This window comes from Pyrgilauda ruficollis, unplaced genomic scaffold (assembly GCF_017590135.1).
Source record: "Pyrgilauda ruficollis isolate IOZ18807 unplaced genomic scaffold, ASM1759013v1 scaffold44, whole genome shotgun sequence".
NCBI classification, from domain to species: domain Eukaryota; kingdom Metazoa; phylum Chordata; class Aves; order Passeriformes; family Passeridae; genus Pyrgilauda; species Pyrgilauda ruficollis.
In genome coordinates, this window is record NW_024525934.1 from 4,252,173 (window position 1) to 4,265,062 (window position 12,890).

The 12,890-nt window shown below is 35.7% G+C and overlaps 1 protein-coding gene across 2 annotated transcripts in view; it reads left to right on the forward strand.

The window, feature by feature from the left end:
* The window catches only part of ITGBL1 (integrin subunit beta like 1), a 123,819-nt gene that overhangs the window by 32,392 nt on the left and 78,537 nt on the right, over positions 1–12,890 (forward strand). The window contains exon 1 of one of the 2 annotated variants that reach the window (XM_041478288.1): positions 7,718–7,809. The exons of the other annotated variant lie outside the window; for it this stretch is intronic. Within the exon in view, the coding sequence (XP_041334222.1) occupies positions 7,791–7,809 (19 nt within the window). The 5' untranslated portion in view covers positions 7,718–7,790. Of the gene's footprint in view, positions 1–7,717; positions 7,810–12,890 lie in introns of those variants that run through there. 2 annotated transcript variants of the gene reach the window in all.

The following is a 12,890-nucleotide window of genomic DNA, read 5'->3' on the forward strand; positions in this document are numbered from 1 at the left end:
GTTCCTTGCCAAGCCACTTTCCATTGTTTACCAGCAGCCCTGGCTAACCAGGGCAGTCCCAGTTGACTGGTACTCAGCAAATGTGATGCCCATCTACCAGAAAGGCTGGAAGGAAGATGTGAGGGACTGCTGGCCTGTCAGTCTGACCTTGGGGCTGGGGAAGGTCATGGAGCAGATCATCCTGAGTGCCATCACCAGCATGCCCAGCACAAACAGGGGACCAGGCCGAGCCAGCATGGGTTTAGGAAGGGCAGGTCCTGCTTGACCAACTTGATCTCTTTCTGTAGCAAGGTGACCCAATGCGCAGATGAGGGAAAAAGGCTGTGGTTATTGCATGTCTGGACTTCAGTAAAGTCTTTGATGTTGTTTCTCACAACATTCTAACTACAACTTCTAGATCAGAAATTCTTGAGTTTTCAATGCACTTCTCTTTTGGAAAGTGAGGAGGCAAAAAATCAGTTTAAAATGCAAGTTAACTGAATTGCATTGTTCTTTCAAGGCAGCCATTGTGTGAAAAAGGAAAAGACTTCCTATATTGAATTAATAAATAAAAAAGTATGCATAATAAGATCCTGTTGCCATTCACATTTGATCTCTCAATTTCCTTCCAAAGAAAAGGTAGTTTAAGAAGTCATTGCAAAAGTGAAAGATTGAAAAAGAATGTGCTAAGAAAAAAGAGCAAAACTCAACTTGCTCTAGTTGCTTTTCTTGAAATCTGCTGATGATTTGTACTGAAAAAATGCCTACTTTCTGTTTCAAGAGAATTTTAAGCAGACCCACTACATATTTCTGCTTTACCCATTATTCATGTGTGGTGAAGGGTTATTTTCCTAATATATTTTTACAGACTTTAAAAATTATTTTGACATTTTATGGCAGCATGTAGAATGGTAAATATGTTTTACTCTACCATTTTAGTGATTTCATATTCTTCTTGCAATATCTTTGCCAAATATATACTTTTTTATGCTAATTAAAGTATATTTATTTTTATAGGTAAATCTGTACCTATATTTTATATGTATGGGGTGATGTACATATCTGTATGTGGAAATGATTTGTCTGAAAGAGCATTGGCAAAACGTACAGCTAACCTTTATGACTTGCTTAATGCCAGAAGAACAATGTATAATATTTAGCTCTGTCTTCAAAAGCTTTATGCACTGTTCTTTTAAACATCCATGGAGAAATTAAGCACCAGATACACAATTAAAATGCTGAGTGGGATATTGTGTACTCTCCCTGCTAGTGCTTGTTTTTATTTAGATTATCAGCTTTAGTAATATCACAAACTATTATTTATATTTTTTATAAAAAATTATAATGAAACACATATTACCTGAAGAGCAATAAATACTTAAGTTAACACTAAATATTAGCAGGGGGCTGGGGATGGGGAATGTGGTTTATTTGTTGCTTTGGAATTTTTTTTTTACTTCAGAATAATAACATTATTTGTCTGGTGATGAGAAATTCCAGTCTGATAGACCTGGAAATATTCTGCTCAAAATTGGCATCTTGCTCTATCATAGGTCCCAATGGAGGTATCATCTCTCAAATTGAAGAGAAATGTCACAGCATTATCTGGGATAAAAGATAAACTTAAATTCTTTTAGGTGGTTTCACTACCTTTGCTTCCACATGATATCCTTGATAAAAAGTTGTGTATGGAGACAAAATTATAATGAATTTTTGATAACTTAGTATTAGGGAGGAGCACAGTCCTGCAGTTCACTTCTGTTTAGAACTTATTTCTTTCCTGAGTGTTTTTCCTACATTTTTCTCCACCACCTGGGCAACTTTCTTTTCACTTCATGCAAATAATGTGGTATCCTTTCCACTATGATCTTGCATTCCAATCACTGAAGAACTAAATACCCACCTACCTAATACAAAAGCTAGTATCCAGATCCCATGGGCCACCTAGGTGACATTTTCTAAATATTGTTTTCTTTTCTTTTTGATTACAGGAGTTTTCAGACCTCTATTCTTTCAAGATATCTACTTTCATGCAGAATATTCACCCTAAAATATTTTCAAATTCTTTGTTTATGATCAATACTCCCTGTCTTTGCTAAGGAATACTCTTTCTGCCAGTGCTTCTCATACTAAAGTTTTTTTGGTTTCTGCTACCAGGTACTATTTTTCACCTAGAGTGATCTTCAAACTCTAAGTACACCAATAAAAATTAGTATTTGGTTATTCCCTGACATATTTTCTACTTTACATGCTAAGTTTTTTAATAGTTTTCTGTTTGTTGCAGTCTCTTTGGAATCTAGGTATGTTAGTATATTGGCTTCTCATTTTAAATATGTGTTATTCAATGTATTTTTGCTAATATCACAAAACCATAGAATGGCCTGTATTGGAAGGAACATTGAAGATCATCTAGTTCCAGCCCCCCTGCCATGGGCAAGGACATCTTCCACTAGATCTGATTGCTCAGAGCTCCATCCAGCTTGGCCTTGGACAGTTCCCAGGATGGAGCATCCACATCTGGGCAACCTGTTCCAGTGCCATTACTGTAACGATTTATTTCTGAATTTCTAATCTAAATCTATTGTCTTTTAGTTTCTAGCTGTTGTCTCTTGTCCTATTGCCTCATGCCCTTGAAAAATATCTCTAAGTAATGTAAATTTTCCTATGAGAAGCCAAAAGCATTTGGAGAAAAAAAAAAAAAAACAAACCAAAAACCCCTCACGTGTTTATCTTTAGATGTGTTCATCTGTGTAAAGAGATTATATAAAGTATTTGTATGCAAGATTTGTATTTCGTGACTAAATAAATTCTGAGCAGCAGCTATAATTCCAGAATGCTTAAACCTGAAGTAATTTATGGACCTCTATTGTATGTGCAGGAAATGGAATGACATCTGGCACTTGTTGCTAGGCAAAATGTGCCCTCCAAATAGCACTTAGAAGTAATCCAGCAGTTTAACTAGTAGGAATGCTAAATTGCTTCCAAGGCAGTTTGCCTGTGATGTATTTCTAAAATGAATACAAACTTCTTTTCCTAACCAATAATTTATGCCCACAAAGTGTAAACCCTGCTGTTTGTGGGGGCAGTCAGCCCTATGTGGAAAAAAGTCCCAGCATTCTGGGGGAGCATTTTTCTGGGATATACCGAGCACCTCTCAAGAACATTGATTTCAGTTGGAATTAACAAAATACACAATTGCTTTGTAATGCACAAAATTAGGGTCTTGAAAATCAGCACCCATACTCACTATGAGGGGTGTGGATGTAGGAAAGGAATTCAGCCAGTCTTTTCAGTGGGTTCAGCATTCACTTCATCTCTGTTCCATCCCATGGACACTGAAGTTAAAGAGAAATGATTATGTGTTTGTGATGGTGGACTGGAGAGGTCCAGGCAAGACTTCCCTCAGGGTATTCCTGACACAATACAAAGTAGCAATGATCTGTCTTTTTAGATGAGAGAAAATTGTGTTTGAATATTACATAAGCAATCAGGTGAGCCATGTAGAAGAAATTAGAAACACGTGATAATTTATATCTGCCTGTCTGATCTTAAAGCCTTTCCAAGATTTAAACAAATATCCACTGTCTAATTGGATAATTGGGATTAAACCAAGCAGAGCTCATAAGAAATTAATGAAGATGCACCTTTTCCAAGAAAATCACACTATTATACATTTTTTTTTATTTTAAAATACTTGTAACAGAGAAAGGTTGACTAACTTATATTCAAATAAAAAATAAAAGTTTATTTCATTATGATCTAATTCGTTTTTTTGTTATGGACCTCTATATTGTAGATATCTACCAAAGACCTCAGCTGAATATATGTTGTAGCTTTGTAGCTTTGATTGGCAACTGTAATATGAATGAGATTCTGCTTTGCTCAGTGATTGTCATTCACACATTCTTTGCAGAGAACATGAATTTGAACTAATGGCAAGAAAATTAAACAGTTCTTCTATTGATTTGTTAATTCTTCTTGTTATAAAGGCATTTCCTTCAGGGAAATTGCATTCTGTTTGGGAATATCTTCTGCAAGGCCTGAATTGATTCTTGATGTGATCACATCTCATCCTTTTGACTGACAAGGTTGGTTCTTTCTGCCAAGGTTTTTTTATTTTTTTTCTTTGCATTTTCCATGTCATTGCTTTCTTCCTTCTTCTTTCACTTCTTTGAGTATATGTTTTAACAATTGTCTATATATTTCTCACCTTCCCTTCTTTTGTTCCTTCTGAATTCTCTCTTCAGTCATGTGGTTTTATTGTCTGTGGTACACATTATATCCCAGTCTTTTCTACTCATCTGGTGCTGCCTCTTTTTCTCTTCTTGGTTTCTTTTTTCATTTCTTCAGATCTTTAGTTTCTTCTTCATTTGCTTCTAGGTTCCTTACACATGTTCTGCTTAATACTGTCCTCTTCCTACCCCTACTGCCACAGCCATTTAAAGCAATTGACATTTTCACCTGGTTCCTATCCCTTCCTCCCCTCTCCAATATTTTGCATTCCCCTTTCAGCCTATACTTTTATCTTTTGTCTTTTTTCCTATGGCAAGCCTTGACTAAAAGAATTTATTAAGAAGAAATATGTTCATTTTAGCTTTTAAAATTTCAAATGCTATTTACAAAGCTTGCATTCATGTACACTTTTTTGTCTAAGCCATCATTGTCAGTCTTAACTTAATCCATATTCATAAGTTTCAGTATTGGCATGAATTTGTTGTCCTTGTCTAATCTATCTTTCAAATTGATCTGCTTCTTAAAACAACTAACATATCCATAGTAAACAGACATTATTAATTTCTGTGATAATTGATTTTCCACAAAGTATGAAAGCTAGTCAGGGTTGCCCATTGGGAAAACTCTGGGAAACAAAGCTGTGCTCCCCAAAAGGACAACAGGGGCAGTTGGAGTTGTTCTTGTTTTTCAAAGTCCTATTTTAACTGTTATTAATTGCATTATTTTTGGGGTTTGTGACTTTAGTAAGGTCTTTTCCCTAGGTTTTTTTTTTTGTTTCGTTTTGGTTTTTTTTTTTTTTTTTTTTTTTTTTTTTTTTTTTTTTTTTTAATTCTATTAATAACCATTTAATTCACTGACTAGTCAAGGTCTTACTGTAACTGGAATGGGTTTGTGATTATGTCAAGCCTGAAGAGGCATGAATAACCAGCATGGACAGAAAAATTATGAGTGCAGTACATAATGTTTTCCTATTAGTGTGTCTCAGTTGGAAGCAAAAATAACTTATTTCTGTCCTTGATTTCTGAACTGTCCATGCTTGCTCCTTTTAGGGTTCCTAGACCTTTTACTCCCCCCTTCTTCCTCAAAATGTTTTAAAAGTGTATAAATCCTAAGGAATAAAAAAATAAATTACTCTTCTATTATCAAGACAGCTTGGTGAAACTTCTTATGTGTTTGGCTCCTTTTTTGTTTTTATCGTGTCCTTTAAAATGTTAATTCTCTTCATCTTAAACTCAGAAGAGCAATGAAAGTCTTGTTTACAGAATCTGTAATTTTGGAGGGGTTTTTTTTATCTGCTTTTTTTCATTTATTGCAACAAAACTTTTTAGGAATTTTATCTTTTGAAAGGTGACAGAGAATCTGCCCTTTTGTCTGTGCATGTAAGAGGTTTGTTATCAAAAGGTACATAGCATCCTTTGTTAGAACAGCCTTCCTTTCTTGTTGCTGTGATTGAGCTTTTGAAGATCCTCTGATGGTTTCATTAGATGAGAGGACACCTCTGTCATGAGCAAGAGTGATTAAACTAGAGATTGAAACCAGACATAAATCAATGTGAATTTTGCCATTAACTTCATTCGGCCAGTCTTTTCCTGTATCCTTCTCTGCTTACAGTACTCATTCTGTATGTTCTTTTCCATTCCTTCCTGGCTACCTACTCTCTCAGAAGGAAATGCACAGTGCAAAGTGTAGGGACAAGCCCACTGTCTTCTGTGGTCTGAGTGTAAATGCAGTGACTGGCTCACCTTGAATACCTTGGGGACATTGACTAAACTCACTTGTTTTACATGTCTTCCAGTATGTTTTATTCCATATCTATAAAATCTGGGTAATTTTTTTCACCACAGTTTCTGGGCATGTGAATGCAAATGTCCACACAAGTACCTAATAATTGATTGTGATATGGTAAGATGATATGGTAATAGGACCATATAAATATCTAAAATTAAAAGAATTCAGGATTTCACCTGAAATTACTTCAGAACTTTGAGCTTCAAACTTTGTAAGAAATGGAATATGTCATTCAATTGTTTGGATTTTTTTTTCTAAATTCATTACTTATTAGCACTACATTTAAATGTGCATTGAGGAGAATAACAACATAAAGAGACTGAGAAGCTCAATTATACCACCCACACCTAGAAATAATCCTTTTACACTAAGAATCTGGAACAATGATTTAAAAGCAAATAAAACAATCTGTTCACCTCCTATCCATTATGTTCTTTTAATTGAGAAGATTTCCCTGATTTATTTTGAACCAAGAAATAAAAATAGAGTTAATTTCAGTTTGCCATGAATTGCAGTCTGTGGTGTTTTTAAAATGTATAATACTGTGCTGATTACTCTTTGTTTGAAAGGATGGTAATCTGTGCATACTATCACAGTTGGAGCTCTGTTCCCACCTGCCAGCTATTTTCTTACTCTGTCTCTGGGCAAGGAGGTTTTTACGTGTTGCTTTTAAAGTAATTTGATGCAAAGAATAAGTAATATAATAGCCCCTACTCTGCAAAAGCCTTTTCCTAAGTTGTCTGACCTTTTACAGAAAGGTCTGAGCACAGTCACCCATCCAATTATGGTGACGTACTCAAGGCACTTAAGTTAGTAACCTCTCTATCTTACTAAAATGCCTACAATGTTTTTCAGACTGTGCTTTGCAGAACTGTGAAGTGCCATGAACTGTAAAGTTTTCAAAAAGGCAACTGAAGAAATCAGTTCTAATACATATTTCACAAAATATATGAGTTTTCTGAAAATGATCACCTTATCTGGGAAATGTCTAAGGGTCTAAAAGCAAGAATATGTTATATCCTAGTAAAGACTTTTCTCCAGGCATAAACTCTAAATCAAACCAAGCTGCTTGTTGGAGCCACTGGCTGTAGTGCTTTCATAATTGTCTCAAAATAAATTATCTATCTATCTATCTATCTATCTATCTATTATATTACTTAAAATAGCTTATTTATATAAAGCTGTTAGAAAGTGTCCAAAGGGCCTGGAGGGAAATCAGTATGAGGAGTAGCGGAGGTAATTTGGTTTCTTCAACCTGGAGAAGAGGAAACTGAGGGGAGACCTCACTGCAGTTGCAGCTTCCTCATGAGGGGGAGAGGAGGGGCAGGTGCTGATCCCTGTAGTGACAAGTGACAGGACCTGAGGGGATGGAAAGAAGATGTGTGAGGGCATATGAGAAAAATATCTTCACCCAGAGGGTGGTTGGGCACTGGGACAGGCTCGCAGGGAAGTGGTCGCAGCACCATCCTGACAGAGCTCAAGAAGAATTTAGACAATGATCTCAGGCACATGGTGTGACTCTTGTGCTGCGCCTGTGCAGAGCCAGGAGTTGGACTTCGATGATTCTTGTCAGTCCCTTCCAACTCAGAATATTCTGTGATTCTGTGCCCCATCTGGAAAAAGTAAACTTTTTTTCATCCCTGCCACCTCCTTCTCTATGGCAGTCTTCCTATTAGTAAAGAAAGTGCAATGAATTCTTAAAGAATCTTATTTTGCATGCCTGATTTCTTTACCAATCCTCCTATTATTCCACTTGCTGAGCCTTCCTTGTGTTGGACTCAAGTCACTGGATGAGGAATATTTTCAGAGGTGAGGACAGAGCTTCTGTTATCTCAGGAATTCAATTTCCCAAATACCATATACCGTGTTTTGGAAAGTGAAGTCTATTTTAATTTCGCTGAGGAGCCAGTACACAGCTTGGTAAATTGGTAAGTCTGTACTTTAAAGAATGTGATAACAACAGGTGCTGCAGGAGGTTTGGCTGGACTGTAGAAAAACTATCAACCTGAGGCATGTTCTAGGAAGCAAGATTCATCTTTATTTTGCTGAACTTCAGATTCTTCTTGAAACTGATAAAGAAAACACCACAATCTCTGAACAGGTTAAAACTTCACAAATATTTATCTTTTCTAAAAGCATAGGAAAAAATTTAGTCTTGAGAGATGATTAGTATTAAAAAAGCAAGAGAAGAAAGACTTAATACCTAGCAGAACAGTGGGGGAAGAGTATAGCCAAAACAAATACTGAGAATTATGTTTGTTTAACATTTGGCAGGAGATAAATATGGGCACAACTTTACTCAGACTTGCATTTAATTTTAGATCCATGATCTTCATTGGAATGTTGAGGTATAATCCTTATAGGTGTCAGATATTTTCAAAACTTTCTAAAATGAGCTTTCAAGGCACCCATGGTATTTTTCCTCTACTAATGGTCCATTAAAACTATATGCAATGCTCAGTTTGTTTTTAAATGTTAGTGCAAGCTTGAATACTCTGTTTTATACACCTCTTATTTTGTAATGAGTGTTCCCCATATGCTAGCAAAAGTTTTGGAGACATTAATGACTCAATTTCAGGGATTACTAGGTGGTATTTAACAATTTAAATCTGTGACAAGCTGCTGTTTCCCATTTCTGTTTTCTGTGTTGTGTGTATCCACATTGTTTGAAGAGAAAGGGGCCAGATTTCCTACCAGAAACATTTCTAAAGAAAGTGGTTAATTATATTTATGATCTTGAGCTATAGGAGAAATGTGCAATCCTTTAATTTCTTACATATGTAAAAACACTATTTTTAAACCATTAAATAAAATTATCCATTTAAATTAACTAGTTATATTTATAATGAAATTATGGATAAATTGTTTTGTAAAGCATATACAACTTTGATAACAAATATTACTATCTTTAAGAGATAACACTTAATATAATTATTTCAGATGAGAAGGCGCATCATCTAGGAGATCCTGGGCTTGAAAACCGAAGTCTTTGGATCACCAGTCAGTCATTTCTTAAGCACAATTACTGAATAACAATAACTTTCATGATGCTGATAGATTTAAGTGTAGTCATTGTAGGGGGCTTGTAGTTGTTTTGTGAGGGCATGTCCCCTTTTCTGCTCTCCAGCTCACAATGCAAAGGAGATACAGCATAAAGTTTTTAGTTTCTGACTCAGTGTTGGCTACACGGTCACCAAACAGGCCTTGTTCAGTGCATTGGCTTTAATTAGGTGTAGGTTCTCCCATGTGCAGCTCAGGATTGTGCCAGGCTTGTAATTTTGATCCTTTGGCCACTAGGTTTGCCATGCTGTAAATAGTACTTGATTCACTTTTGTACTATTTGGAGCTGTCTTACCCAGCTGGCTTGTTCCATGTAATATTTCTGTAGCTGGCATGTTTAATGTGGACTTTGTTGACCAGCAGAGAAACAGAAATGGTAGAATGTCTGGGATTTTGTTAGAGAATGCTAAAGAGAATTGTAACACACCTGTGGCTAGAGCTTGTTGTTAATCCAAGTAATATAGGCTCTCAGACTCCATAAGGTGTTATTTAAAATAGCTTTTATTGGTACATTTAATTGGAGATAACAGAAGAAGGACAAAAAGGAATAGAACAGATAACTTTACATCTCCTTAAGTTGTGCAGCATCAGAAGGACTTCTAATCAAGGCATGTCAGGCTGCCTGGATTCTGTCTGTGCTGAGGTTTACCAGTGTGGTGGCCTTCACACCTCTTATAGGATATTCTCAGAGGTAACCATTATGGGTCATTTTGACTGTCAACAACAGGATGTTCAAATGAGAACTTTAAGAAAAAAGCAAAGCCACACCGGTGTCCACTTATTTCATATGTAGCAAATTAAATGTTATACAGCTAATCTGAGCTCATCTGGTCCTTAAAGCAAGTTTGTGGTGTCAACCTGTGCTTGATGTAAACTGCAGTACCAGCTGCATTCATTTTGAAGGTGCAATGTGTATAACATAGCTTTACTCCTAAATTACTTTCTGATATTTTTTTCCCCTCAGTGATCTGATACACTGGTAACATTGGTTTGTATTTAGCAAGATATATTTTAGCCCTACCAGCTTTAGTATATCTTCAGTACTAATGACCCAGGCATTTGGAGGCATGTTTTTTAATATATTTATGTGACCTTTTTTAAAAATAAGAAACCCTGCAGCATTAATGGGTTTTTCATAGGGGGATGGTGATATTTTTAATCTCACAGGGAGCCAGAAATTGTCCTTCAGTCAGTTTGGTTCATCACTTTTAGACTTACAGAACCTAAAAGATTATGTGTAGCCACAGACCATGGAAGGAGCCAGCGAAAGGTATCTGGGACAACGTTTGTTAGTCAACCTGAAGCATATACCAAACTGGCTAGACTTAGTAAATGGGGTTGTACTACATTTTTGCTTTTGTGCAGATGATTTCTTTACAGTAGTTGGTATGTGGCTGTGTTTTGTATCTGTGCTGCAAACAGTGTTGATAACTCAGGGATGTTTCAGCTGTTGCTGAGCAGTGCTTGCACAGAGTCAAGGCTTTTTCTGCCTCTCACCCACCAGTGATCAGACTGGGGGTGCACAAGGAGCTGGGAGGGGACACAGCCAGGACAGCAGATTCCAGCTGACCATGGGCATATCCTGTATGGCATCATGCTCAGCATATAAAGCTTGGGGAAGAAGGCAGGATGTTCAGAATTATGGCATTTCTGTTCCCAAATCACCATCCTGTATGAAGCAGAGAAGTTTTCCTGAGGATGCCTGAACACCTGCCTGCCAATGGGAAGTGGTGAATTAATTCCTTGTTTTGCCTTGTTTGTGTGCGCAGCTTTTACTTTACCTATGAAACAGTCTTTACCTCAACCCACGAGTTTTCTCACTTCTACCATTCCAGTTCTCTCCCCCATCCCATGAGGGGTAACTTCTCTGAACGTTATCTTATGGAAAGAAGTTGTTCATCTCTCAGGTATAATTTTGTTTGACATGTGCAGTATCTGTGCAAAAGTCTACACTGGGACAGTAATATATGGAAAAGAAGTCTTCTAAAAAAGCTAAAGAATACTTACTCTGCCTATTTAAAGATCTTCTTACTTAAAAGTTGATTATTTTTGATCTTCAAAAAAAAAAAAAAGAAACCATTTGGTTAAAAAAAGTAGGAAATCTTTCACAGAAAAATTGAATTATTAATGGAAGCCTTGACTCTAGACTGTTTTGATGGATAAAACTAATTTATCTCTGTCTCCCTGAGATATTTATATCATCTGTCTAAACAGCATGAGTCACATTTAAAATTATATCAACTTGTGCCACCTCCAGGATAACAAACTGGAGCTGGTTCAGCTGAGTGTTGCTTTCCTTCATTTTAATAATTCAAAATATCCAATTGATTTTTATTAAAACTGAGTCCGTTCACTTTACAAAGAATTTGTATCCATAGCCAAGTGGGGAAAAGAGATGTCACTGATCAGCAGTATAATTATGCTTTCTTGTATTTTGGACACCCTTACTACAGGTAGAGGAAAAATGTGTGTTGTCTTTGATTCTTGAGGCATGTGTATATGTCTATAGGATAGGCACAAACTTTTTAATACTGAGTACACCTGTGTAGTAATAAAACATACAGGGTTTTTTTACAAATGTGACTGTGGGGTTTATGTACGCTTCAAGTAAAAGCCTCAAGCTATGTGAAAGACCATTTGGTCTCAGAGCACTGAGCACTTTTAGCACTCTTAGGTCCAATACCTAAGAGTGCTAAAAATATGTATTACCCTTGCCATGTGTTGCAACTGGAAACAATGAAATTGAAGTAGAAGTGTTTGGAAAACTTATCTCTTGCTCCCTTTTTTTTTTTTTTTTTAACAATGATGAAAAAATTATTTTAGAATTTTCCATTAAATTAACTTCCAAATTTTTTTTTTAATGTCATCTGGAACTTTTTGATATTAAAAAGACTTATAACACATTATGCTTTCTTTGCATTTATTTGCTGAAAACATTTGTTTCTATTACCTTGGTAGGCATTTAAGCAGAAGCAGGATGGAGACATAGAAAGGGCTACACAATTGTATAACCTGACACAGAGTTGTGTGCAGAGAAATTTTAAGAGCACAGGAGACAATCTCACCTATATCTGTTTCTTGCTGAGACAGATATTTGAGAGGGAAAAAATTCAAAAATTTGTATGGAATAATAGATCATGTAAAAGGTGAAAATCCTTCCTTGCCACTTTCAGAAACTGTTGATCTGAAATTCTGAAATATAGGATTAGAGTAGCATATATAAAAAACAGTACTATGACCAGTATATGCAATAAAAATCGTTTATAAGCATTACTTTAATTTAGTTTCTAATCTTTTCAGTGGAATTGTGATTGTCAGTAAATATAGTTTTAAATTCCAAGACTAAATAAAATCATTCATGATGACCTCTTTGGGCCGAGAAAGATAACTGTAGTCTCAGTAGTTGGGAGTATTCATACTTTCCAGGGGGCAGCGATTTTTTTAATTTTATTTTTAATTTTTTTTAAAAATTTCAGTTTAATTTTCGAATATATTTTAGTTTCTAAAGATACTGATTTTAAGGTATTGTTTGATCTGATCCATGGATTCTAATTAATGTATTTATCTAATACATGTCCTGTATGATGTTGATTTAAATTTTAGGTGTTTTCTTAAAATACTCTCCTGCAAATGCTAGTAATTTTTATCCCCGAATTTAGCAATAGTACTTTTAAATGAAATTATTTGCACAGCTTGTATTCAGAGATGATTAGAAGATTTATAAAATTATGAATTCACATTGACACAAGTCAACATGAAACAAAGATGTTATTGCTGTAAATACTTTAGAGTATCTACAATAGAAATAGCTACTGTTACAAATCTCCTGA